Here is a 26,252-nt window from a genome sequence, read left to right as displayed (position 1 = left end):
ATATTGTGTATTTGTGTTGTCATTTTGCATTTTTTGAAGTAGCTTTGTGTATTTTTGTTGTCATTTTGCTTGTTTGTTAGTACTGTGAATAATTTTGTTATTTACGTTGTCATTTTCTGTCATTTTGTGTATTTTTTTTGTCATTTTGTGTATTACTATTGTCGTTTTGTTCATTTTTGTAGTAGTTTTGTGTGTTTTTGGAGTATTTTGTGTGTTTTTCTTGTCTTTTACTGGATTTCCCTGCAATGTTCTTTGTGTTTTTTATGTATTCTTGCTTTAGTTTTGTGTATTTTTTTGTCATTTTGTACGTTTACTTTGGGGGCCACAAAAAATTAAACAGAGGGTCTAATTTTTTGCCCCTCCCGGTGGCCAGTTGCTTATGTCTGATCTACACAAACACAACAGTTGCACATCAAAGCCTGCAGGTGGCACTGTGTTGTTGCAACCAAATGTGCAAACCCAGCATCTTTGGATTTTCCAACTCTCACACGTGAGACACGAAATGTGGATTTTAATACCACCTTTATGTGGACGAAATGCCTAAAAAATGATTAAGGGTTTGCATTTAAAGAAATCCTTACAGTGTGACTGTCGGAGTTTATGTGACAGGAAAAATCCACTCAGGATCACTTCACTATCCAAAGTTGTTTGCACAGCATTTTCCCCCATCATCATCAAGTGGAGTATATAAACATTTGTGTGATGTTTGCCACTTACCAGTCCCAGGTTGTCGGGCAACATGACGATAATTTGCGCGTTATGGTCCCAAATCATCCTCCAGAAGTCTGTGGTGGTGTGTGGCAGAGGATGCTGGGTAATGATGAACTCGTTGCTCCTGTAGTAGCCCTGAGGTAACACGAGGTGAGCAGTTAGTCACAGGGTGATGATTCTAGCTTGCAGCTAGTTGCCAAAATTGGCCACATCTGTTAGTGAAATTGTTCACAAAAGGCGAATGTTTAAAGATAAAAGAATAAAGCACAGGAGCTATCTCAGCGTACCATTATGTAGGAGGCGTTAATGTAATCTGTTCCTTTCATTCCTGGCAGAGTGGTGAGTCCGACCCTTGCTCTTTCCGCTGTGGGGGACAGAGATTTAAAAAAAAAGGCTTTAAATCATGCCCTGGCCTCTTTAATATCGCACAGACTGATAACGCGCAGTCATTACCAGTTCAGACTGTTGCTATAGCAACAAGTACCTCCCCATCCCCTTCTCAGGGTGCTAAGAACGCAAGGAAAGATTAACTTCTAGGATTATGGAAATTAACTCTAATTTAGGAGCAGGAGTTGACTTCAATAATTTATTGGTTGGAAAAAAAGGAAAATGTTAAACATCACATTAGGAAATGTTGTTTGTCTTATTCCTATTGTCTTCTGTTTAAAAGGTGAAATATCTGTGGGAAATGACTTTAAAAAACATCCTAATGTCAGAGATAAAAGTAATTGATTACAAGTACTCACTTTACTGTAATTGAGTTGCTTTTATGGGTATTTATAATTTTTAGAGTGTATTTCTAAATCAGTAATTTTACTTTTACTTAAGTACATTTTGAAATAAATAAAGATAATTGTTACATTTCTGCATCCAACAGTTAATGAGTGAATTTTAATTTTTTTGTTTCAAAATGATCAATGGACATTGTGAAACGACAAAAAAAAATAAAAATGAAATAACCACACAACAATCAAATGCATCACATCATAGCTGACCAACCAGATTAAACGCAATGCACAGTGCAAAACAGCATTGAATGCTGGTTATTTTCTCAGTTTTAGAGTTCATAAATGTAGCTGTACTTAGAGCCTCAGAATTTTTTTTAAATTTTGCATTGAATTCAATGGTGTTATTTTATTTAAAAAAAAGACAAACCTTTTATTTTATACAGATGCCTTTGTATAAAATAAATTAAGTTCCAACTATGCAAGATTTGGTCTCTTCCTTTTTAAATTTATACATGAGATGTTTACTGTATGCAAGTGAACAAGATTTTAACTAGTAACTTTTACTTTGAGTACTATTTAATTGAGCTACTTTTTACTTGTACTTCAGTATTTTATGTATGACTTACTTCTACTTGTACTTGAGTACAATTTCAATCAAGTAACAGTACTTCTACGTGAGTAGGAGCTATCAGTACTCTTTACACCTGTGCCTGTAGCTCACTGTAGCTTTCCTCCAGTAAAGTTTACATCTGCTGTGTTACTGGGAGCATGCTGAGGTAAACACTCACAGGGAACGACTGAGGAGTTGCGGTTCTTCTCCTTGTTGCAGTCTTTGTGAGCACTGAAGCACTCCACAAAACGTCGGTTGCACTGAGTCAGCAGCTGGTGGAAAACAAGCAAAACAAAAAGAAAAAGTGGATGAATAAACTGAGGATGGGGGGGGGGGCGGGAAGTGAAGTCTTTAGGGTGAAAGAAATTAAAGCAAATGTAAAATTTTCCTCCCCAGTGTCACATTAGTGATGATCCTGTGAAGCTTAGGTGGAAGTGACATTCAGAGGGAGCAATTAGTTTGTGTCTAGTGATGTTGAAAGAGCAGCAGCTCCATGAAACATTCATCAACCGTTGCATAAGGCAGCAGCGGTGACAGACGTGACTTTACTCCAGCCAACATCAGAGAAACTCTCATCTATTCCAGTCCGGAGCTGGGAAGCCCCCAGAGAGCGGATGATCCAGAGACCACCAAGAAGGAAAGGTGAGTGTGACAGGCCATCTAACTCTAATCAGAGCTCAGGAAGCTTTACTGACCCTGAACTGCTTGTCCAGCCTCGTGCGGCCTGTGGAGTTGGGCGTGAGGATGCTGTTGACATAACCGTGGAGCTGCCAGGCGGGCACCTCCGTCTCTCTGCACAGGATGGCCTCCATCAGAGCATCGTGGATGAAGACGTACTGCTCCTGAGGGCAGGCCAGAGGTGGAGCAACATTAGCTTTACAAACAGACATAGGTTCATTTAAAATGCATTAAATAGCAGACAAAGTACAAATACTTCATTACTGTACTAAGTAGTTTTTCCTGGTATCTGTACTTTAATTGAATGTTTATTATTTTGGCGACTTTTTACTTTTACTCCTTACTTTTTAAACAAATATCTGTACTTTCTACTCCTTACATTTTAAAAATGAGCTCGTTACTTCAAAGACCATCAAAGATGACGTCACGACGTAAAAAGACAACATTTTGGTAGTTTGAGCTTTTTTTCTGTTAGACAGGTCCCTTAGTTTTATACACTAGTTTACATTTTCAAGTTTTTAAATACGTTGAACTCAAAGCTGCTCTGGATTAAATTGAGCATTTGCAATTTTTATTCGTAAAACATTTTATTTACAAATTTTATCTATAATGAGTGCTGAATTTTCCAGGTTTTCATATAAAAGGTAACAGATTTAATTCATTTCCATGTATCAGTATAATGTACTATAGGTTTAAGTTTCGTGTATAATTCAGTTGATAGTACACAAAAATACTGCATATTCAAAAATACTCTAGAAAGTAACAAAAAATAAAGAATAAAGCGCCAAATATCCTCTTAGGCCAAATATTGGCAGTTATCTGGATCAATGATCCTGATCATTGTACAAAGATCATTTACACTAGAATAGAATAGGGGATAGCAACTTCTTATGAGCTTAAAAAACCATTTAAAAGATGTTAAAAGTATGGACACCACATTTTTTTTTTTTAAATTTCAAATGAAAATGAGAAATCTGAATTCAAACCGGAAAAAGCCAGTTCAACATAAATGAGTCAATTACAAACTGAGATATAATTTTTTTTTAAATTTTGCCAATGATGAGGGGATATTTTAGATTTTTAAAATCGATTTAGAATTAATATATTGATTCGGAACCCCACATTAATGGAATGTTTCATGGTGTAATGTCGATTAATTTTAAGGTTTATTAAAATGTTGTCATGTACTTTTTATGTAATCCAGCTTACAGACAAAAAAAATAAATAAACAATGGAAAAAAAAAATATATATATATATAAATATATATATAAATAAATGCATTAAATGATGAAACCAATGAAGCCTTATGGACTTTATGCTACGGGTCCGCAACGAAAAAAAATATAAAAAAATTGTTTTTAATAAAACCCAAAATGTTACAACTGGTCAATAATGTCACAAGATGCTGAGCACAAAATGCTAAAAAAATGTTTTGCCAAGCAATTAATCCATAAATCATTGACTCACTCTATGATGTTATGAAGTTATTACACTATTAAGGGAAACGACAGCAAAAGGTTTGTAAATTTTGGGCTGAGCATCTTTTTACATTTTTGACCAGTTATTACATTTTGGGTTTTGCTACTTTGTACATTTCAGGTCTTTGGTACATATCGACCTCTAACACGCCTCTACACCCAATATCAAATGTGGTGTTTCTTACCTCCGTCTGCACCAGGTAGTTGCGTTGCGTACGGATATGTTTGAGGAAATCGAGAATGCTGATTGTGCTTTTATCCTTGATCTGTTGCAGCATACTGTCGATGACGATGTATGTTCCTGTGCGACCGACCCCTGCACTGAGGAGCAAAGAGCAAACCAATGTGAGCAGCCCTTTACTGCAAGGTCGACCTTAGTCAGCAGCAGCTGCCATAAACTGTAGTACCTGCAGTGCACTAGCACAGGGCCCATGTCTGCGGTGCGAGCCGCTGATGAACGGTTGATGAAGGTGAGGACAGGGAGGGTGTACTCTGGGACTCCCATGTCAGGCCACTGAGTGTAGTGATACTGAACCACGATGCGCTCATTTAGTCGCCCTTTAGGATTCCCCTTCTGACCCTGAAACATGAAATGAAAAGTGTCAGAAAGCCAGAATTTCAAAAAAAGGCATGATCTTAACTCTTTCAGTGCCATTGACGTAATAATACGTCAATTACGTTTTTTTCACGGGGTTACTAGAATACACCCCGGTGGAGGTCCCTCATCAATATCTAAGCTGTAGTGTGATGTAGTGACCAACTGTGCCCTGAAGGTGGCAGCAGCGCACCTTTGGATGATAGATTAGCCACTGAGTGGATTATTGATAATGTTGCAATCATGAGATAAAACCATCAACTAACCGGGCCAAACGGGTCATCTCTGCGTGTCGGGAGGATAAGGAAGATACGTCTGTGTGATTGACCGGGGGGGGGGTGGGGGGGTACAAAATACAGTAAGCAAAACATTCATCTGTGAGCCAGGTAGCAAAATAATAGGTGACATGTAGGTGGTAGCAGCGCACCTTTGGACGAGAGATCACCCATGATGGGCAGAGCTCAGAGGGAGAGGAAAGGAGTTTATGATACAGAAAATAGTGCTACGAGAGTTGATGCTGAAGCTCACAGCAGCTCACACTCGACCAGAGCATGTGTGGAACTAAGTGGACTATTGAGAGTGTGGCAATGGTGAGAGAAAACAAGCAAAAAACGGGGCAAGCGGTAAGACTTGGCATGTCTGGGAGGAGGAGGAAGTTGCGTGTGTGGAGTTTGACGGGGGAGAGACTTGGAGAATGGACAAAATATAGTAACAATCCATTTAACTCTGACCCAGGTAGCAAAATGATAATAATTTTGCCATCAAAAGCCCAGTCTCAGTGTTGTTTTTGTAGTTTTATATAAGGAAAAAATGTTGAGGTGTCCCTAAAACAATAAAAAAAAAATTCTTCAAAGTCATTAATAGGTTTTTTCAGAAAAAGCCGTTTTTTTTCTCCGCTTTTTGTCACAAACTGGTGATTTGTGTGAAACTTGCCTCTATTCAACTGCGGATTACACAAGAAGGAAACAAGCTGGAAAGAATTCAGATTGTTGTAGTACAAAATATTCTGTGGGTCTTTAAAAAATCAGTGAAAATGCTCAAAAATGGCTGGCACTGAGTGGGTAGAAATTCTGAAAATGGCTGGCACTGAATGAGTTAAACACAGAGTAGAACTTTAAACTAAAACATTTAATTTAACTGTGTTCAAGGCAACTGTAGCTGTTTCCAGAACGTCTGTGGAGTATCCAGTTTTTTTGGGGCTTGGAACCAAAAACATGAATCCTGTGCTAGCATGAATAATAAAGATAGAGGATTGCTGGCCTCTCTGTTCAGGCATTGCTCTACTCCCATGGACCACCTCATTTTGAGAGCAGACTATGATTTATTATTAATCAAAATATGTTTATCAATTATTTCAGTGAAGTTACTTCATTTTTTTTTTTTGTACTTGCATCTTTTATCTTATTTTATTCATTATTTCTTAATCATTATTTAAAATGTATTATTTAGCCTAGTTAGGCTTGCATTTTTGATGATTTACTTTTCACATTTATTACCTTGCACCATCCTCCTGTTACCAGGATGATTATACCACGATTGGGGTCAATTATAATTGTAATGGTGTAATTAATAATTAATTGAAATTACAGTGTAATTATAATTGTAATTTTAAAGATTTTGCCATCATAATGAAACTGTAATTGAGTTTAGATAATTTACTTTGTCATTGTAATTGCCATGAAAATTCTAACAAAATGGTCAATTATTATTCAACGCAAAACTAGGGGAACCATGTTACAGTTCTATGTACACTTCTACACATACAGTGTGTGGTTAGCAATTATTAAAATGTGTTTAATATCAAGCTTTCCCACATTTTACCATGTGCAAACACCAAAAATATTAAAACCAATATTTTCATTGATTAGGAATCCTAACAAGGTAACCAATAGATAGGAAAGAAATTAGATGACAGATATTTGTTTTTAGTGTATTTTACAGCTGGTTGAGGACCTGTTATCATAAGAGATGCTAACAAAGCTAACACAAGAGGAAGGTTAACTTTTATTCGGTTATTTATTTCAGGCTCAGTAATTGTAGTTACCTTTCTGAGGATGAAATAATGATTGTAATTTCATTGAAATTGGAAAAAATGCTGGTCACTGTAATCGTAATTGAACATGGGTAACCCCAACACTGAATTACACCAAGGCTCATGTTTAGCATTTCATGTAAAAAAAAAACAAAAAACAATTCCTAAACTTGGAGTCAACTCCATTGTTTTTTTTTCCAAACACATTTAACTTTTTTGCATTGATGAGAAACCGTTGTGTTGATGGGAACTATGGTAACTTACTGCAGCTCTCCCCTATATATGGGGATGTAAATTTAGATTCAATGAGTGTGTGAATGAGACTGTCCATGACTGTTTGTTAGCCCTGCAATGATTAGTGCCCTGGCATGGCCCCACAGAGACAGCTATGATAGGCTGCAGTGCTCATGAGTACAAGCGAGCACAGTGAATAAAAAAGATGAATATAAAAAAAAAAAAAGTGAAAAACTCATTTTTAGTAACAGAAATTGAAATCGAGTTCTTAAAAACCTTGGGGGCAGCATACATCGAGTGCCAAAGATTGTTTAAGTCTGCGAGCTATTCTTCACAATATTACAGATAATGAGGACTAGAGTTGTGTTGATGTTGCTATACGTTCATCATGTGCAATAATAGCATTCATGTAAGAGCTGAGCCACTCTGGCATTATTATTCTTGGCTTGTCCGCCCACCAGTACATCACAGTGCTAACACAGACAAATGCTTACAAACACAGTCACAATTATTCTGAATAATTAACATTTGGACTATGGCAGGAAACCCGAGCATGTGCTGAAAAGCCTCGGAAACTTTGCAAAAAAAACCTTAAGAGGCAGCGGAATACAACCATTACCAAGAGGCCCTTCAAACATGAAAGTTATGAGATAAATGTGTGGACTGTGGACCTTTGGGGTGTATGAAATATATAACCATGCAGTGCATTAGTGATGATTACCCACTGACAGGCTGTGAGAGGCCTGCAGTGTGAACCACAATTCTTTCATTCTGATAATCAATGCAACCCACGCATATAATCTGGATAACATAATACATCATCTTTTTATTGTCTGTTGATATGTTTCACTAAAAATGCACCAAAACCAAAACCAGGTATTGGACGTTTTATCGATGTAACTGTTTTTGTAAAGTGTTTTTATTGTGATTAGTTTTTTGTTACATGCCTTAAGTCAGCGGATGCAAATTAATAAATGAATAATTACATACAATTTTGGCCTCAATGGATTGGATTTGGTTCATGGATCAGGCAGTTTGGTTGTGAAAGAACAATGTTGCCTGTGTGGAAATACATTAAGAGAGTGACAATAAAAGTGAAATAGAAAACAATATGAGTAATGAGGTGTTTAGTATCTGTGAGTATACAAATCAAATCTGAGTACAAAAAAGTGGTATCGCAACCTTTTTTTGATACTGTAGCTGCAAAGTCTCTACCATGTGATAAATGGACACGTAATAAAAGGTACAAATTTGAGGAACTCCCCTGATTTCTATTGAAAATGACAATTTATTTTTTTATTTTCTTGTGCTTTTTTGAGTATACAGGTATTTCTAAATCAGTAAAGTCATTATTACATTTCTACACCCAATGGTTACTGAGTAAATTATTATGTTATATTTTAAAATGATCAACTACAAAAAATTAAATGACACGACAACAATATGATCAAATGCATTACATCACAATAATCAATCAGATTAAACGTTATCATGCACCGCACCAAAACGGCATTGAATGGAGGTTATTTTCTCAGTTTTAGAGTTCATAAATGTAGCTATACTTAGAGCCTGAGGATTTACTTATTTTGAATTGAATTAATTGGTGTTATTTTGTTTAAAAAACAATTGTACATTTTGACAAACCTATTTCATACAATTGCCTTTGTGGAACATAAATTAAGTTCCAATTGTGCAAAATTTGGTTTCTTCCTTTTTAAGTTTATACACAATACAATAAATATGGAGGGGAAGTAACTAGTAATTTTTACTTTGAGTACTATTTAATTGAGCTACTTTTTACTTGTACTTGAGTATTTGATGTATGACTTACTTGTACTTGAGTAGAATTTCAATCAAGTAACAGTACTTCTACTTGAGTAGGATATATCAGTCCTATTTATACCTCTGCTAAATACATTTACCTATAATAAGATTCTACTTATGTACACTGTTAATATTCACTAAATAGTGTGTATTTTGGTAGAAATAGTGTGTTTTAGACATGTCTCTTTCATACACAGCAGTGAAGCATGTCTGTGCATCACCTTCTTTATCTTGGTGTTTCGTATGAGGAATTGTCTCAGTGTGTAGCATGCGTGCACTTTGGTGCCTTTCAGCGTCACCACGATGTTCCCGTACTGCTCACTGTTCTCCATTGGCCAGTACTGGTCACATTTCCTCTGAAAACAAGATGTGTACAAAGCACGAGGCTTTTAGTCACCCTGATGTATCTTCCTCGTATGTTGAGCTCTCAGAGGAGTGATGAAAGTGAACCTACTCGCCCTTTTTCCACCAGATTTGTGATCATCACAATGATTCCAGTGTTCTGCTCCCAGACCATCCGCCAAAAGTCCTCAAATGTCGACTTCAAAGGGCCCTGAGCGGCTATATAGGCCCTGGGCTGGTTGTAGCCCTGAAAAGGGAAGCGGAGGAGGTCGAACATATTGTTTACTGACATGGTGCAATCAAAGTGGGTGAGAATGTCCCACCATTCCCTTTACTTTTTGCTTTAAAAAGCCTTAAACACCGTCCACATTAATCAGTCTTTTACTCAATAAATCCCAAATGTTTGTTGCGGTGTTTGATTTATGGCTCTGACATTCTCAAACTACAAATCACTGAAAGCCATAAATAAACACACGCCAGCAAAAAAACATGACCTGCTGGGCAGAGGTAATGAAATAAAACGATCAGCATCACGGTAAGGGCTCCTTCACAACTCACACTTGCTTTAACAAAAACGCTACAATCAAAGTAGTCGTAATAGTTTGTAAAACTCACATCCACATAGTTGGCATTGATGTATTCCGAATGTTTGGCATCCTTTCCAGCCAACGCTCGCAACTTCACTCTGCTGTGATCATCTAAGGAAAACATTGACATATCCGTGTCAAATATTAAAAAAAGGAAATGTAATTTTCTACAAGCACAGCAGACTTTAAAATGAGATATTGATGTTGGACTTACATGCCACAATGTTGATGTATCTGTTTTTGTGCTTGTTGTCGGGATGGTTGGAATGTTCTGCTGTGATTTTCAGGTCAGCCGTGCAGCGTTGGACCTCCTAGAAACACGGCAGAAACAGCAAAATGAAGTTCTTATTGAAAAAAAAATAAAAGCAGTAACAAAGTTGTGTTTTCTTAAGAAAAAAGAAAATAGTTGTAGCGCTGGAAAAATAACAGCTAATTTGGTGATATGATCAGCTTCAGAAAACAACCCTTCCTTTGTTTTTTCCCTCTGTAGCTCAGCAGGGACCTCTAAGTCCACCCTTCAGCTGGAATTCATGGTTTCAGTCAGGGATGCTTCAGCAGAGCAGATGCTTATTGCCACTGGGGCTTCAAATGAAGCCTGCAGTGCACTCGCAACACAAAACCGCACTAGCAAAAACAATATTTTCCAAGAGCGTGCAGTGGTTACATTGAAAATGTAATTGCTTCACATTAAATAACCCCAACCAGAAGAAATAATCCATAGGTGAATGCTTTCTAACCTAGTTACATAGTGCTTACATTCCCTAATTAACCCTTGTCTCTCTGAACCTTTGCCAAGCCTGTTTTTTTTTTCAACCATCTGCTCAGAATCAGAAAACCTTGCACACACGTTGATAAAGCAGTAAATGAGTGCTGAACCCCTGTAAGAATGCTGAACAGCTGATCAAAATATGTACAAACTCTGCACCTTAAAGCTGATATCCAGAGTTTCTTTTGAAATTCATAAAAATACCTAACTAGTCTTTTACTATGGTCTACTGCTAGTGGTCATTCATATAATTAACGTATATAAGTCCCTCCTTCCGTCCCTCCCTAAGCAAATGGAAACGATCGCTGAGTATGCCCAGCCAATAGGCTTTGACTTCCTGTTTTTGAGACTGTCAATCAAAGTGAATGTGGAACTGTGCACGGAAACAAGGCCACGTGTCACAACAGCAAACAGGTAACCCTGACCCATAGACCTATATCAATGCGACCCGATTCGACCTTGTTATGTTCCGCGATGTGCGTACAAAAAAGTAGAGGCGTGGCTTTTGGTAGATTGCAAAGGCAGGGGTAGAAAGTGAGGCTGTTTAGGGCGGGGCATCGATATGTTTCTCAAAAACTCCAGATATCAGCTTTAATCTAATTTCAGTACTTAGTTTTTAGTTTCTTCATTTATGATTTGGGTTTAGTCTCAGCATTTTAAATTCTTATTCACAATGTCACTTTAAAGCTAGGGTAGGTGATTTTCTCCAGATACACTTTTCAAGTTTTTGGTTGAAATAGTTTTTAAGTCCTGACAGAAATTAAGATCTTACAGTATGTGTTCTGAAAAAGGAACGAATAAAATCCATCATCAGTAGCAGCTGTAAATCTGTAATAACTTCGACCAATGGAAAAAAAACGAACCGTTTTCTTTTAACCAATCACGTCTCTCTGTCTCCCTGCTCGTTCTCGACCCCTCGTATGCACGAGCTCACACTGAAAGCGCGTCACCGTTGACAGAGTTAAAACAGAGTTTTTGGTCACGTTTTTTAAACATAAATAATGGTAAAGTTTATTTTTTACTTACTACTGAATGAGACATGAGACTATTATGTTTCTACACAATACAAGGGATGAGCTGAGCTCCTCTTCTACAGTAGCTGTGCGCATGCACGTGAGTGAGACATAGCACAGAGGGAAGGGCCAAGGGGGGTAAAGGCGGAGCCGTCGGAGAAGTTACATTCAAAATCATGCTAGCTTTCGAAAATTGCCTACCCTACCTTTAACTGCTGTTTTATACATGCACTCTGGCTGCTATATACTATTTACCTATTTAACTTTTTACCTATAAAGACATCTCAGGGATGTGTGCGTGAGTATGCGTGTATGTGTAGTATGGGACATGTGTACGTTTTTAATTTGATTTGATTTAAACATCCTTTTGTTCTTTTTTTTCCAATGTTTCATGTTCCTGCCGTATTACTGTCTGTAAATCAATCTCACTTTTTGGTACAAATAAAAAAAAAACAAACCTAAACTTAACCTCTGTGTGAAAAAAAAGTGGCAAATCCATTCAACATCAATGTAGGAATAAAGATTACCTCAAACTCCTCTGCAAACCCTTGCAGGTTGTTTGCGTACAGCTCCATGATGTGTTTAACAAACTGCTTAACAGGGATCGCATCCATGTCATCTGTTGGAAAAAAATACAACTTATCACTGAAATAAATGAATACTTTTCTGCAAATACAATATATTACAAAAAGTCACTGCCCTTAAGCATCCATGATATGAAGCTAAATTAGTTATCTCAGAGATTGTCATTAGAAAATCATTCAGATCTGGACAAATTAACCTGTTATTAATACCTGAAGGAATGAGCTTTAATAAGAAGTTTGGTTCAAAGCACACATGAAGGATTTTTAGGAAGAATAGTCAGAGGCTCTGCTGTCATTGTTGTTAATGTTCTTATTGATATTATATGCTCACACCTGAGGTCTGTGGGGTCTTACTCGCCACAGTGGGGAGGTGAAGTGACGTGCTGAAAATCTCATCAGATTTATGTGAGATGAAGCTTTAGGAGGAAGAAAATCCATTATCTACTAATCCACTATATCTGAAAGCCACCACTCGGTATCTTCAGGAATCCACTTCAGACAAGTTCCCATTAGGGAAAGAAAGAAAGAAAGAAAGAAAGAAAGAAAGAAAGAAAGAAAGAAAGAAAGAAAGAAAGAAAGAAAGAACACAATGCAAAATAGAGAGAAAGAAAGACAGACAGACAGACACAGAAAGAAAAAAGAAAAGCCAAAAATGAAAAAAGAAAGTAAAAAAGTAGTGTAAGAAAGACAGACAAAAAGACTTGAAAAAAAAAAGACAGGATAAGAAAGACAGAAATTAAACAGAAAGAAAAAATCCAAGAATGAAAAGAGAAAGAAAGAAAGACAAGAGTGATAATAGAGGGAAAAAAAGATGGACGAAAAAAAGAAAGAAAGAAAGAAAGAAAGAAAGAAAGAATGAAAGAAAGAATAGAGAGAAAGAAAGACAGACAGAGAGAAAAAAGGAAGACAAGAAAGAAAAAAGAAAGACAAGAATAAAAATAGAGTAAGAAAGACAGACAAAAAGAAAGACAGACAAAAAGAAAGAAACACATGTAAGAAAAAAAACAGGATAAAGAAATAAAAATTAAACAGAAAGAAAAAAAGACATGAACGAAAAAAGAAAGACAGAAAGACAGACGGAAAAAAAGAAAGACAGAAAGAAAAAAGAAAGAAAGAGAAAGAAACTTTATCTTTTAAGCCAAAATGATCTTTACGTTTCTAATGTGGATTTTGTGTTCAATTCTAAACCACAACAACTCAAACTGATGTAAAAGTGACTTTGACTGAATTACATTCAAACTTAGGTCTTTAGAGTAAACTGTAAACACTAAATGTTTACTATTCTTTATAATCTTTTACTTGCCAATGATGGGAAATAGGGGATGTATTTTACACTATTCATGAGCATTTAGCAGTTGTCAGAAAGTGCAGCTGCCACTTTGTGCGGGAAAACAAACACGAAAAAAAAATAAGAAGAAAAGAACCTCCAAACACCTTCATGTGAACTTTGCACCAGAGCCCAGCCAGCATTGCTCACCTGGTATTGGGATGACTGGGATACTCTCATTGGCCACCACCCGTGGAGAGCTGCTTTCCTCCACATAGAAGTGAGCTGTCTGAAAGAATCTCCTACACACAGATGAGCACAGGGAGCACTGAGCAGTCAAACCCACATGCCACCAGCACAAATGATGAACTAGAGTGTTTTAGGGACTTGTTATCCTATTGTCCTCGGATTTGGTCTGTCAACATCAGCATAGAAACGCAGAGCAGACTGACAACAGCCGAAAAGTGCTAATGAAAGCCCCAGAGTGGTTGGGACACAGCTGATTGCACACAGAGAGCGAGAGTGGAGAACACAGTGGAAGGAGACGTCAGGGAACAGGTAAACAACTCACAGCGACACGCAGACACACAGACGGCGCAGCGCCACATCAAACTCTTTACGCACACGCAAGACGATTAATTCAAGCACAGCATCTCTCTTTAGGGCCAGTTTGGAGAGGTCCCCCACGCCTCCTCCAAGACAACAATCCAGTGCATGCTACACACACACACACACACACGCACAAACAAACTGAGGGGCCTGCAACCAGCTAAAACACCTTAAACTGTCATTTCTTGACATCAATCATGTCCAGGGTTGGGGTCAATTACATTTTTCAGTTCCAATTAGCCATGTTCAATTACAATTCAATTAAGATTACAGTTACCAGCTTTTTTTTTTTTTTAAATTACAATGAAATTACGATAATGTTTTATCCCCAGAAAGTCAATTCCAATTACGTTCTCAATTACTAAAGTTCAATTACAATTAATCACAATTACTGAGCCTGAGATTTCTCTGGACATTTCTTCCTGTTGGAAGGGAGTTGTTTCTTCCCACTGTCGCTAAATGCTTGTCCATGTGGGTCCATTGTTGGGTTCTTATTATGAATTTTATATTTTGATAAGCGCATTGAGATGATTTTGTTGTAATTTAGGCTATACAAATAAAGTTGAATTGAATTGAAATAAATAACCTCATGAAAGTTAGCATCTCTGACGATAACAGATCCTATATTAGCTGTAAAATACTAGGAAAATAAATATATATCATCTAATTTATTTCATATCTATTGGTTACCTTGTTAGGCTTGCTAATCAATTAAAATATAGGTTTTAATATTTTTTTCTGTTTTTTTCTGTTAAAATGTGGAAAAGCTTGATATGAGACATATTTTAATAATTAATTATTAACTACATATGTGTAGAACTGTACATAGTACTGTAACATGGTTCCCCAGTTTTGTGTTAAATTATAATTGACAATTATAATGGAATTCTCATGGCAATGACAATTACAAGAACTCAATTACAACTGAATTACGCTTACAACCACAACCAATTGTAATTAATTATCAATTACATGATTACAAATATAATTTACCCCAACCCTGAGTATGTCTATGGACTATTTTCATCCCAATTTTTTATATCTGAAAGCCTAAACATTGAATTTTACAGGCCAGTGTTAATTTTGACAGAAGATTTTGATTTAGTTTTAGTCGTAGTCTTTCGATTAATATAGAGCTTCATTTTAGTCAAAATGTAGTCGTCAGGACTATTTTAGTTATAGTCAACATGATATGGGATGTATTAATGCAGTTTTCAAAGATTTAATAACCATTTATAAACCTGATAAGTGATGTGATCATATTAATGTTTGTAAATAAACAGACAGATTTGATGAATGTGTAAAACCATATGAGTTTTGTTCCATGTGACAAAATTATAATTTTGTCTGTTCGTTAACAAAAATATCAATATATTTTAATATAGTTTTTGTTCATTTTTTAATTATTATAGTTTTGTTATTGTCACTTAATCTTTTGGCAACATAATTAACACAGGCTTACAACAGTCTTTATATTATATCATTTTACACGTTTTAATTTTATTCAGAATTTAATTCAGAATCACCAACATTTTGTCAACTGAAACTACGATAAAAACCCTTTTGTCAACAAAATTAATACAGGCTTACAACACAGTCTTTATATTCTATGGTTTTAAAAGTTTTAATTCAATTTACAGTCTCTAAAATTTCCTCCAAAGTAGCAACAAAACCTAAAGCCCTGGAAGCCTCAGCCCATACAGAGAATCGAGATGATTTTTTGGATAATATGGTACCTACATTTACTAATAAACAAACCCGGGTTTGAACATACCTGTATGTGAAGCTGATTAGGGTGCAGATGTTAGTCATCCTTTAGAGGCAGAGGAAAAATACAAAGGGATATAACGGATTTTAAAAAGATGTAGTGAGAGAAAAGAGAGGGAGGTGAAAAAAATGAATGGGGGGAGGAGAGTTCAGCCACCCTCCTCTCTAACCCCCTCCGACTTGATTTGCATCACAACCTCCACATCAGAATGACCTCTGAGTGAAGACGTAGTCTGTCTACCTAACATGTAGTGCTGGGACGGGTGTTGGGAATAAAGGGACACAACTGGAGCCATGAATGGCTTAAAGGTTGTCAAAAACGTTATCATTCAGATCTGGTATTAGGAGCTTAGAGTCACTAACATGAGCTGGGAGTTGCACCCAATTTGACATCTGTGAATCCTATAACAAACACCTGCAGCCTCAGGGGCTTCCAGATGTGTACTGTAACTCCAGCAATTAAATCCACTACGAACAGACTCACAATTTCAGATTAGTCTCACAAGAATATGCAGTAAAAATTAGGAAAGAGTATAAAACTGTTTTATTACATCAAATAAATTGATTGCAAAATGATACTGTTAATTGTCAAAACATCTGCCACCCAAGAAACTCAGTGGCTTTAATAGCTGCCGTGTCACCAAGAGGGACGAGGAAGAAGATGAAGAGGAGAGAGAGTGTGAACGGGTTGATTTCATCTTCTCACATGGCCTTTTCCCCCCAGGGGAAGCCAGCTTTGTCTGTGGACTGTCTTAGCTGTCACAACAACAGCTGTGATGGCCATTCCTAATCTCAATGCTGCCCCTGCATCTCTCTTCAAATACCACAACTCACTAGCTCAGCCCCCCACTGAATTCACCACTGTCATCATGTTCTCAGCCGTCTGCTTTAGAAATCTCTGCTGGGCTTTTACTTACATCACACTTCTATTAGGTGTCCTAGTAAGGCGCTAAACACAGTTGCTACATTGTTATCACACAATAGGTCCGATCCATCCCAAATAGTATTTAAAGGGAACTGCAGGACATAAACAATTAGGATTCCCACACAAATGGCAGTGGTAGCAAATAAGCAGCAGGCTAATGGAAGAAATGGCACATTGTGCTATTAGCTAACTCATTATCCTGCTGACATGTGCTAGTGGCCTGGCCTGTGTAATTACTGGGGCTCCAATAGCAGAGCTGGAAATCAGCCCAGCAGATGAAGACACAGCTGGGACCGGAGCTGGTCCTGTAGGGCTTTCACATTTATCTGCCCCTCACCCAGGGTGATGTTGGGTTTAAATGCAAAGTATCTGGGGAAAAAGATGTGGAGTGGAGCAGATGCAGTTATAGATGCACACTGATAGAGACAAATAGATATACGCGCGTGTCAGGAAATCCAGACAAGAATATGAAAGCTCTCCATCGCTTTAAGGGCTGCGTCACTATTGTATTTTATCTGCACATCATTTTATGATTCATCAGTAGGATAACGGATCCTTCAGAAAAAAAAATAAAAAATGTTTCACATAATGTTGAAGTGTAGCTCACCTCCAGTAGATCATGACAATCAGCAGCATGATGAGACACAGCAGTGTGAGAGCAGACACCACCACCAACGGGACGATCCACACCATCCTTCCCATTCCTGGCTGAGGAGTCCGTGTCCCATTGGACAAGTTTGTTCCATCTGTAAAACAATAGGCAGAGGTGTAAAGAGTACTGATATATCCTACTACAAGTAGAAGTACTGTTACTTGATTGAAATTGTACTCAAAAGTACAAGTACAAGTAAGTCATAGATAAAATACTCAAGGACAAGTAAAAAGTAGCTCAATTAAATAGTATGTTACCAGTTACTTTCATTCCCCACGTTTATTTTTGGTAATAAATCTTGCCACAGTTCACTAGCATACAGTAAACATCTCATGTATAAATTTAAAAAGGAAGAGACCAAATCTTGCACAATTGGAACTTAATTTATTTCCCATAAAGGCATCTGTATAAGACAAAAGGTTTGTTAAAATGTCGAATTCTTTTTTAAATAAAATGACACTAATGAATTCAATTGAAAATAAAAATAAAAAAATTATCAGGACCTATGTATAGATACATTTATGAAACTGAGAAAATAACCAGCAACCTTAAAAATTAGTCCAGGGGTGTCAAACTTCAACCCAGTTTGATTTCAAGACTGAAAAACACTTTCATGAAGGAAAAACTACATTAACACTACTGTATATATGTGTCAATGACTCCTATTCAAAAACAGCAGGAACCTAACTTGAGTTTTTACTGAACAATAAAGGTTTTCCCAGTCATTTTTACACCAATAAATTGGCAATCAGATGCTATGATGAGCCAAAAATGAACATGTGCAGTAGTGATTGTGTAAGTTATTAATAAGCTCAGTTCCAGATAACTGCCTATATTGTACCTTATAAAATGTGTGAACTGTCATTTAAATGAAAAAAACAGCATATAACAATAGTAAAAATGCACTTTTAAAACGCGTATTTTCTCGTTCAGCCCACCTGAGATCAAACTGAACCTTATGTTGCCCCTGAACTAAAATGAGTTTGAGACTCCTGCTATAAACGTAAATATCAACATTGCAGGGAGATGGCAATTTTCAAACCCATGCTGTGCAAATTTATATGGTTCATTACTTAATGTCTGCTTTGCTTGCTGTCTCAGTTTATTGAATCCTACTATTAATGACTGATGTGCATTATTTACTCTTAAAACTGTGTGTCAAATGTCAGAACAACTGCGGTACAATGTTTAAATTCTGAGCTGCTGAAAGCAACCCATTCTTTCACAAACAAAAAGGTGTTTTAATCTATTTTAATAAGCCCCTGGAAGGGATTGAAACTCACTCGGTTAAATATTTGGAGAGTGATCTGATACTTTTGTCCATATTGTATAAAGGGCAGCGCCTTGACCTTTGAAATCAAATCTGTTCATTGGTTAAAAATGCATGCACTGCACTTAATTACAAACGATATTGTTGGTTTATCCACACATTGGCTTTACAGAATGAAAGAAGAACAACAAATACACAGCTTCTTTGAAACAATAAATGCAGCCTAAGGGAACAATATAATTATTTCACATGCTAAGGTTGGCCCACAAAACTGTCCTCTTTATGATAAAAAAAAGAAAGTAAACTCCAGCTTTATGGATTGCCAGTTCTAACATTAGTAAGATAAAAAGAAAATGGGTTAAAAAAACCCGCTGTCATAAATGCTTTAGCTTGAAGCTATCTGCTTTGAAATTGGCTTAAAGGAACTACTTGAGGCAGACGCCCTCTGGCAGACAGCCGACTGCTTCCTCCGGGCCTTCGTGTTGTAGTGACAGAAAAGCCTGAAGCTTTGTCTTTGACAAAGATACTACTTGCTGTAGGAAATTTCTTAAACCCACTTATTTGTTCTGCAAATCGGGGCTCCGTAACTGGTAACGGAAACTTCCATTTTTTTTTCTCGAGTGAAGTCTTATTTAGTACCTCACTGAAATGAATAGGTTTTTAGAGAAGAGGTCTGCTTACCGGTGTGGACTGAGAAAGGCCAGAGGTTTTTCCCATTGCTGCTGATGTTGGGAGGCTCTGTGGAGCTCTGGGGAATCTGCATCTCAGCGCTGTCATTACGAGGGTCCTCCGTGGACACTAAAGTCACATCTGTTGGTTTCTTCTCGGTGTTGACCAACTGTTGTCCCCCAGTGCTTGGAGACGCTGTGGTACTTTTATCTCTCGCTGTAGACTCTTCTTTCACTTTGGCTGTAGATGTTGGGGTAGGTACAACAGGCTCTTTGGCCACAGTACCATTAAAGGTGGGTGTTTTCTCATCATCATGTGCAGTCTTATTCTTTTTCTTCTTTTCCTCCTCTTCCTCCTCCTGCTCCCCTTCTCTCTCGCCCTCTTCATCCTCCTCTTCGCCTTCACGTGCAGCCTGCTTCTCCTCATTCGGACTCTCCATCTCAGAACCCTGTGCCGGTGCCTGCTCCGTGCTGGATTTGGTGGGCGTAGCCGGTGGTTGTGTGGTGTGTTGAGTGGATGGAGGGGCTTGGGTGGACCACACAGAACTGGGCAGAGAAGAGATGACCCCTCCTCCGACACCCAAGCCTGCCAGAAAAGTGCTCGTCACTACTGATGCCACCGTGGCCTGGCTGCCACTGGAAGATGGACCCATTCCTGTTGCCATGGAGACAATGGAAAAGTGGATACCGGAGGACGTCCAAGTGGAGGACCCAGAGCTAATGGGGGCCATGTCTGCTGAGGATGCTGGTGATACTGTGGGCTAAGGGAGATGTGTAGAAGATTGTAGAAGTTACCGATAATAAGAAAAAGAGGAACTTGACTAAATCTGTGTACAGTTCTCTGATGACTCCGTTTTAAAACCAAATCAAAATAACAAATAAACGGTGTGGTTATTTTGTTTTACTGACTTAAAACCAAAACAGAAATACAGAAAAATCAAAAACCAGATAAGCAGCGTTTTTCTGTTTTAAAATTTACTCTTCTCTTTGTGTGATGTTTGGATATTTACGGGAAAACTAGGGACGAGAGCTTCATGTTTTAGTCTCACCACACAGAAAGGACCCACAGACAGGGGGTGGGGAATTTTACTGCTTGAGAAAAAAAGGAGCAACGCATAAGTCACATTACTGATGAACTGGTGAATTGAAACATTATTAATACAAAACTAAACCCCTCCCCCCAAAATAGATTATGCGAAAAGCATGCACATGATATGAGATTAAAGAAAGGTGGCGTAAAGGGTCCCCTCTGTGTGGTGAGATTATAACATGAAGCTCTCGTTTATAGTTTTCCCGTAAATATCCAAATATTACACAAACAGAAGATTTTACTTTAAAGCAGAAAAATGCTGCACGTCTGGTTTTTGTCAGTAAAACAAAAAAAAAAACCCAGTTTATTTGATATTGTGATTTGGTTTTGAAACGGAATAATCAAAAAACTAAGGGTACACGGATTACACTGCTACCAACTGGTTAACTCACCATTCCAGTCTTCACTATGCGAGACCCTTCAAATATTCTTGTTGTATTGGCTAGAAAAAGCAAACAAAAGTGGAAAATAGACAATAATAAAATTAAATATGTATGTGTAAGCAAGTTAATAAGCCTTAAGGTTCTGAGCACAAACCCCGAAAGAGCAGCGTTTGACTGAAGTCACTGCGGAGGTCATGTTGACAGACTGCTTGTACTCTGAACAGGTACAGGACATCGGGGGACACATTGGTGATCACCGCTTTCTGCAAGAGATAACACACTTTCAAAAAGATTGGTCCACACAAAACCCATTTCCAACCTTGGCTGCAGTTACAAAACAAAAAAAAAGATCAAAGCCATTGAGCGGCTTTTCCGTCAAAAGTCCGACACACAGCATTGAAGCTGTTTAGAAATCTCATTTCCAATTTAATTTATTTGTGTTTGGCAGTTTGTAGAGTGATTTAATTTTATTCAAATTGTCGTGGAAATGGAAAGGTGATTGCCTTGAGTGTTGCAGAAGTAGCATTATTCCCAAACAACAAACAAAGATGTCCACTGTCCAGGGATAGGAAAAAAGACAGAATGTGATAATTAAAATGGAAATGAAGCAGAGAAAATAAGGCAGACAGAACGAAAGAGGAGACAACCGGAAAAAAAAAACTTGTAGGAGAGCGCGTGATTGTATTAATGTAACTACACATGCTGAGCACTGCATGGACATGCCAATTATACTCTCAGTCTGCCATCTGCAAAAAAAATATCATAAAAATATAAAATTGGAGTTCTTATTGGGACTAAAAGACATTTCAGGACGGTAGGTGTGTTTAGAAATTGGAAATACCTGTAAGTCCTACAACCTTCATTTAATCAACCAATCTGAATAAGTATTCTGCATTGAAATACTATCTCTACATTGCTTCAACTTTAAGAGGGAATCATCGTCCTTTGTGTGTCCCACTGGGTAAAAACTACAGAAAAGGAAAATTAGAACTGGCAGAAATATGAGTGCTAAGGACCTTTGGGTGCAGTACAGTTTATAAAGCCCTCTAGGGTCAGCATAGTTGCCTTAGGAAGCGTAGCGTGAAGATTTCAAGTACAAACTATGATGGGTTTCTTCTTCACTGTTACAGTCTGATTACTGATTAAGCAGAAAGTTCCAATAAACAACTACCAGTAATACAGTTTTGTCACATATTTACGATGCTGTTTATTGCTGAATACATCTCCTTAAAGCCCAATCAAAGTATGAGATTAAGTTATACATTTTCCAGGATGAACTCATTCTACAGCAGCGCCTTACTTCCATCTGAAGCGTTGGAACAAGAGGCATCAAACTTCTTCCAAACTAGTAAGGTCAAAAGTTCATGCTTCATAAAGTGAACCAATGAAATGTTAAACCAGCCTTTAAGCATCCCTGCACATGCATCCGTCTGCACATTGAAGGTTGAACATCAAAGTGAAGCAAAGACAAGCCTCAGTGAGGAAAGAAATTACCTTAAAGGATTAGCTCGTCCCTCTCTTCACATCCCAATTCCCTCTGAGCTGCTACGCTCACCAAAAAGTACTCGCTCAAGCAGCAACAACGCGAGATCCCTCAGCAACCTCAACCCAAGACAGTGACGAGTGCATCTGCTGGAATGCATGACCGAGCCAAGGGTAGCGCCACCAGGGAACCGATACCAAGTCTCTGAACTGGAGGCGTTATGTTTTGCTCCAACACTGTTTATATCCAAAGAGGCAGCCATGCGGACCATTGTGACAGTCGGAGGTCACCGGGCTTTAAAAGGATGTGCAGATTGGTGCAAAGATATCCAAGGAATATACATTGGGGGAAAAAAAAACCCGTGGGTGAAACCTCCTGCAGAGGGAGGCATGTATTTCAGCACGAACACTACAACAATCAGCTGAAACAATACGATGAATACAATGGAGTTGAGGCACTCGCTTAATGTTCATCAGTGGATCAGAGATCTAAAGGACTACGTTTGCTACACAGTTGTTGCTAAAAAAAAAAAAAGTTTATTTTCAAAGGGATGTCTCCTCTGCTTGAAAACAAATGAGTATTTCTTTCAAAGCGGTATTGGTTTTTAGATGGCTGGAATCAAAGTGCATGAGATATCTGGATCGTTCAGCTTTTGCTTACACTTTCTTTTTGGCCCTACAAGGCAAACATCTACCTTGGTTTTAAAATTGACGTAATTATGGCATTAGCAAGAAGGGCATAGGTGTAAGTTTAACAGCAAGCCAACAACTGTTTCTACTTTTACTGACAGGGTGTGTCCTGGACCTCATATCGACCAGCAGCCACATGCAGAGTTTACCACTTCATATACACATCCTCACTGATCCAACAAAGCAGATTCAGACAGAAACATTAATCCAAGCTTTTTGTGCAAACACGACTTTGCACCCCACACCACTTTGGTCAGGTCTGTGGGCAGCGCCGCATCATAAGGCTCACCATGCTCTGGTCCCCAGTCTTTGTGAATGTCCTCTCGTCGGCAACATCCCGTTTTACCCAGCTGTAGGAGACCATGTAGCTGGTGATGGGCGGGTGGTAAACTGTCAGTGGGCGTTCCCAGCTCACCATCAATGCGGTTTGGTTCAGCGGCTTGATCTTCATGCTCACTGGAGCACTGCTGCACACTAGAATAGAAGGAGAATCAAAACAATGCTGTGTGAGAAGAAACGAGACAAACTACAAAAAATTCAAGTTCAACTGAATACAGAAGGGTGGAACTGGAACTGTGCTTGACCACATACTTTTGTGTCTAGGGATGTACGATATTAGCTTTTTTGACGATATTGTACATTATTAAATCTTCGGTTTCCAATATTTACCACTACTGATATTTACATAGACTCCTCCCAACCAACGTAATTTTAGATCACAAAATATAAATCCCCATGGAAATAACATGCAACTTTTAATGTGACGCCCCACTGGAAGTATTCCACAAAAAAGCACAATTGGTGCAACATAAGAATACTTATTCAACTGTATTTATGGAAAAGCAGCCATATGAGTTTTTTTATTATTATGTTGTCTCAAACATCACCTATTGGTTTGTTATATAGTGGGAAAACCGACACAGACGTCAACTGATATCACATTTTAGGGCCAATACCGACCAATAATATCACCAATCTTTGTGGAAGATTTTTTACAGAAAAATTCAAGCTGCTTTTTAACTCGGCTGACTGAACTCAAAGCTGATGTCTTAAGAAAGCAGTAAAGATGTAAGAATTTTTTGTCACTTCATGATAAAACCTCTCCTGAAGTCTCAGCATGGGCCAGGCTTTAGCTCAGGTGTCAGTGAAGATTTCCACGCTAAACGCTAGCATCTTCCCTTCAGAGTAACCCAGTCTGGTGGAGTGCAGAGCACAAGATGATATATCTGCTTCCTCTTCAAACATAATGCGTGAGCTTCCCTAAGTAGCAAAAACCTCTTTATATAAGAAACATGAAATAAACTCTACAAATGAGCCTCAAGGTGGCAGTGCAGGCTGCCGCATGGAAACCCTCACTAGGAGGGAAGGACAACCTGGACATGAATATCAGCACATCAGGGCAACTGCACAGAGGAAGTTGTGTCAAATGATTATGTGCTTTCAGAGATCTTGCCAAATTCAAATTGTCACCGTCGCTTTCTCCGTTTGCACAGTGAAACAATGACACAAATTATGCACCGTGATTTGTGGAGGGGAGACGAGAGACAAGGTGGAAGGTAATCAGTCAAAAAAAGCACGGGGGAAAAAAAAACAATAGGGAGAGAATCTCAGGGTGTTGATTAGGTATGACAAGTGTGAAATGCATTATAACCTTTTAGATGTTAACTGTCAGTTTGAGAAGCTCAAAAAAACACTCTTCATATCAGCTAAAAGTGTGATTCTCCTTATGGTCTAGATGGCATTCACCAACCCTTTTCAAACAAAGCAACTACATTGTATCCAGTATCTGTTGTTCCGCCTCTTGCAGCACATTATACACGCTTGGTTGTAATGTTTGCAACAAACAGTTAAAATATGGCAAATAAATGTTTAATGATAAGGGTACTGGGTAAGTAAACACGACAGATAAAAGATCAACTTTATACATCTTTCATTTCATGAATAGCTTATGGCGTACTCGGAGAGAAGTACTCTGTACACCTTACCATCAACTGAAGAAGAGTGACCACAGCACAGTCAACGTGATGTCACTTAATTAATTGTGAAACTAATCAGTATGTACTTGGCTCCATGTGGCTCATAGGCAGCAATGTTCACAGTAACCACTAGAAAAATCCTCATTGAGGTTGAAGTCCTGTATCCACTTCATGCAGAGCATGAATTTTCATCCTGAAGGAGTTTCTACCATGAAGGAGATAAATTGACTACAAATAACAGTTATGCTGCGTCTCACTTCCCGAAGTCAGTACAGAATGTTTTTCAGCATGCAGAGTTTGGCACAGCGGTGGAAACATAATGTAGGGTGAACCCACACATTGAAGAGAAGCATTTTAGAAAACACAGAACAGATTTAATAATTTCAATAACTCAGATGTATTAGGAAAAAGGTAAACTTTAACTGGAACAATAGTCTTATGGTTAATATACAATCTTATTTTTAGTTTACACATCTTAGTAAAAATTACTAAAAATTAAATGTGCAAGTCATTTACTCATATAAATATATATATACACACACTTCTATGTAGGGAATTCATTATTTTACATTCCTCCATATTGAGCTGAATGCGCATAAACATGGGTTGTGTAAGGAGAAAACTTGTACACACATTTTCCAACATTTTTACATAAAAACAAAACAAAATAAAACTGATAAAATACTCAAAAGGAACACCGGAGGAGTGATTTTAATAACTAAATACAAAATGAGGTGTGTATAGAGCATAACCTAAATTCCCATGATAAAGTAGTTTATTAAAAGTTACGATAACAATGTTACATTTCATTTTTTTAAATTCAAATTTAGAAAAATGAGAATTAATATTAAAAGCGTTGTGAACAAAGCAAAAATAGGCCTAGGCTTACGTGTGTGTATATGTGTGTGTGTGTTTACAAAAAAAAAATATACCTATGTTTTAAAGAAATCATTATTTATTCATTTCCGAAGGGTTCAGTAATTGCTCTGAAGACGCATGCAGGATTCGGTTCCTCCCTTACAGATGCTTAAATTAAACACCAACAACTTTAAAGTAAACACCTAAAGAGAACCTTGCATGAAACCTGCTTCATGGACACGTGCACACTAATCTGTGATCCCTATTCTGCATCAGAGCGGTTAGCTCTACTAATAGGCTTGCATCTTCCTATAGCTTGAAAAGCTACTGTGATGAAAGAGAGTCAAGGTGTAGCCCGGGCTCACACCGTATTTACAGGCGGCGTCATTATTTACCGTCTTGGACAAACACCTCAACACAAATGCAACCTTG

At 37.8% G+C, this 26,252-nt stretch overlaps 1 protein-coding gene across 2 annotated transcripts in view; it reads right to left on the bottom strand.

Moving 5' to 3' along the window:
* ca16b (carbonic anhydrase XVI b) overlaps positions 1-26,252 on the bottom strand; it is a 155,642-nt gene that overhangs the window by 8,127 nt on the left and 121,263 nt on the right. Inside the window, exons 9-26 of one of the 2 annotated variants that reach the window (XM_028446398.1) lie at positions 23,276-23,460; positions 20,969-21,077; positions 20,824-20,873; positions 19,355-20,102; positions 17,359-17,497; positions 15,834-15,872; positions 13,661-13,752; positions 12,127-12,218; positions 10,035-10,131; positions 9,849-9,931; positions 9,346-9,480; positions 9,113-9,247; positions 4,614-4,786; positions 4,392-4,527; positions 2,745-2,891; positions 2,228-2,321; positions 999-1,075; positions 718-846 (exon numbers count right to left, since the gene is read on the bottom strand). In XM_028446398.1, the coding sequence (XP_028302199.1) occupies positions 718-846; positions 999-1,075; positions 2,228-2,321; positions 2,745-2,891; positions 4,392-4,527; positions 4,614-4,786; positions 9,113-9,247; positions 9,346-9,480; positions 9,849-9,931; positions 10,035-10,131; positions 12,127-12,218; positions 13,661-13,752; positions 15,834-15,872; positions 17,359-17,497; positions 19,355-20,102; positions 20,824-20,873; positions 20,969-21,077; positions 23,276-23,460 (2,660 nt within the window). The remainder of the gene's footprint in view (positions 1-717; positions 847-998; positions 1,076-2,227; positions 2,322-2,744; positions 2,892-4,391; positions 4,528-4,613; positions 4,787-9,112; positions 9,248-9,345; positions 9,481-9,848; positions 9,932-10,034; positions 10,132-12,126; positions 12,219-13,660; positions 13,753-15,833; positions 15,873-17,358; positions 17,498-19,354; positions 20,103-20,823; positions 20,874-20,968; positions 21,078-23,275; positions 23,461-26,252) is intronic. The other variant, XM_028446399.1, reaches the window with a different exon arrangement.

This window comes from Gouania willdenowi, chromosome 5 (genome assembly GCF_900634775.1).
Source record: "Gouania willdenowi chromosome 5, fGouWil2.1, whole genome shotgun sequence".
NCBI classification, from domain to species: Eukaryota; Metazoa; Chordata; class Actinopteri; order Blenniiformes; family Gobiesocidae; genus Gouania; species Gouania willdenowi.
Note: the sequence above shows the minus strand (reverse complement) of the source record. Positions and strands in the feature narration are given on the sequence as shown.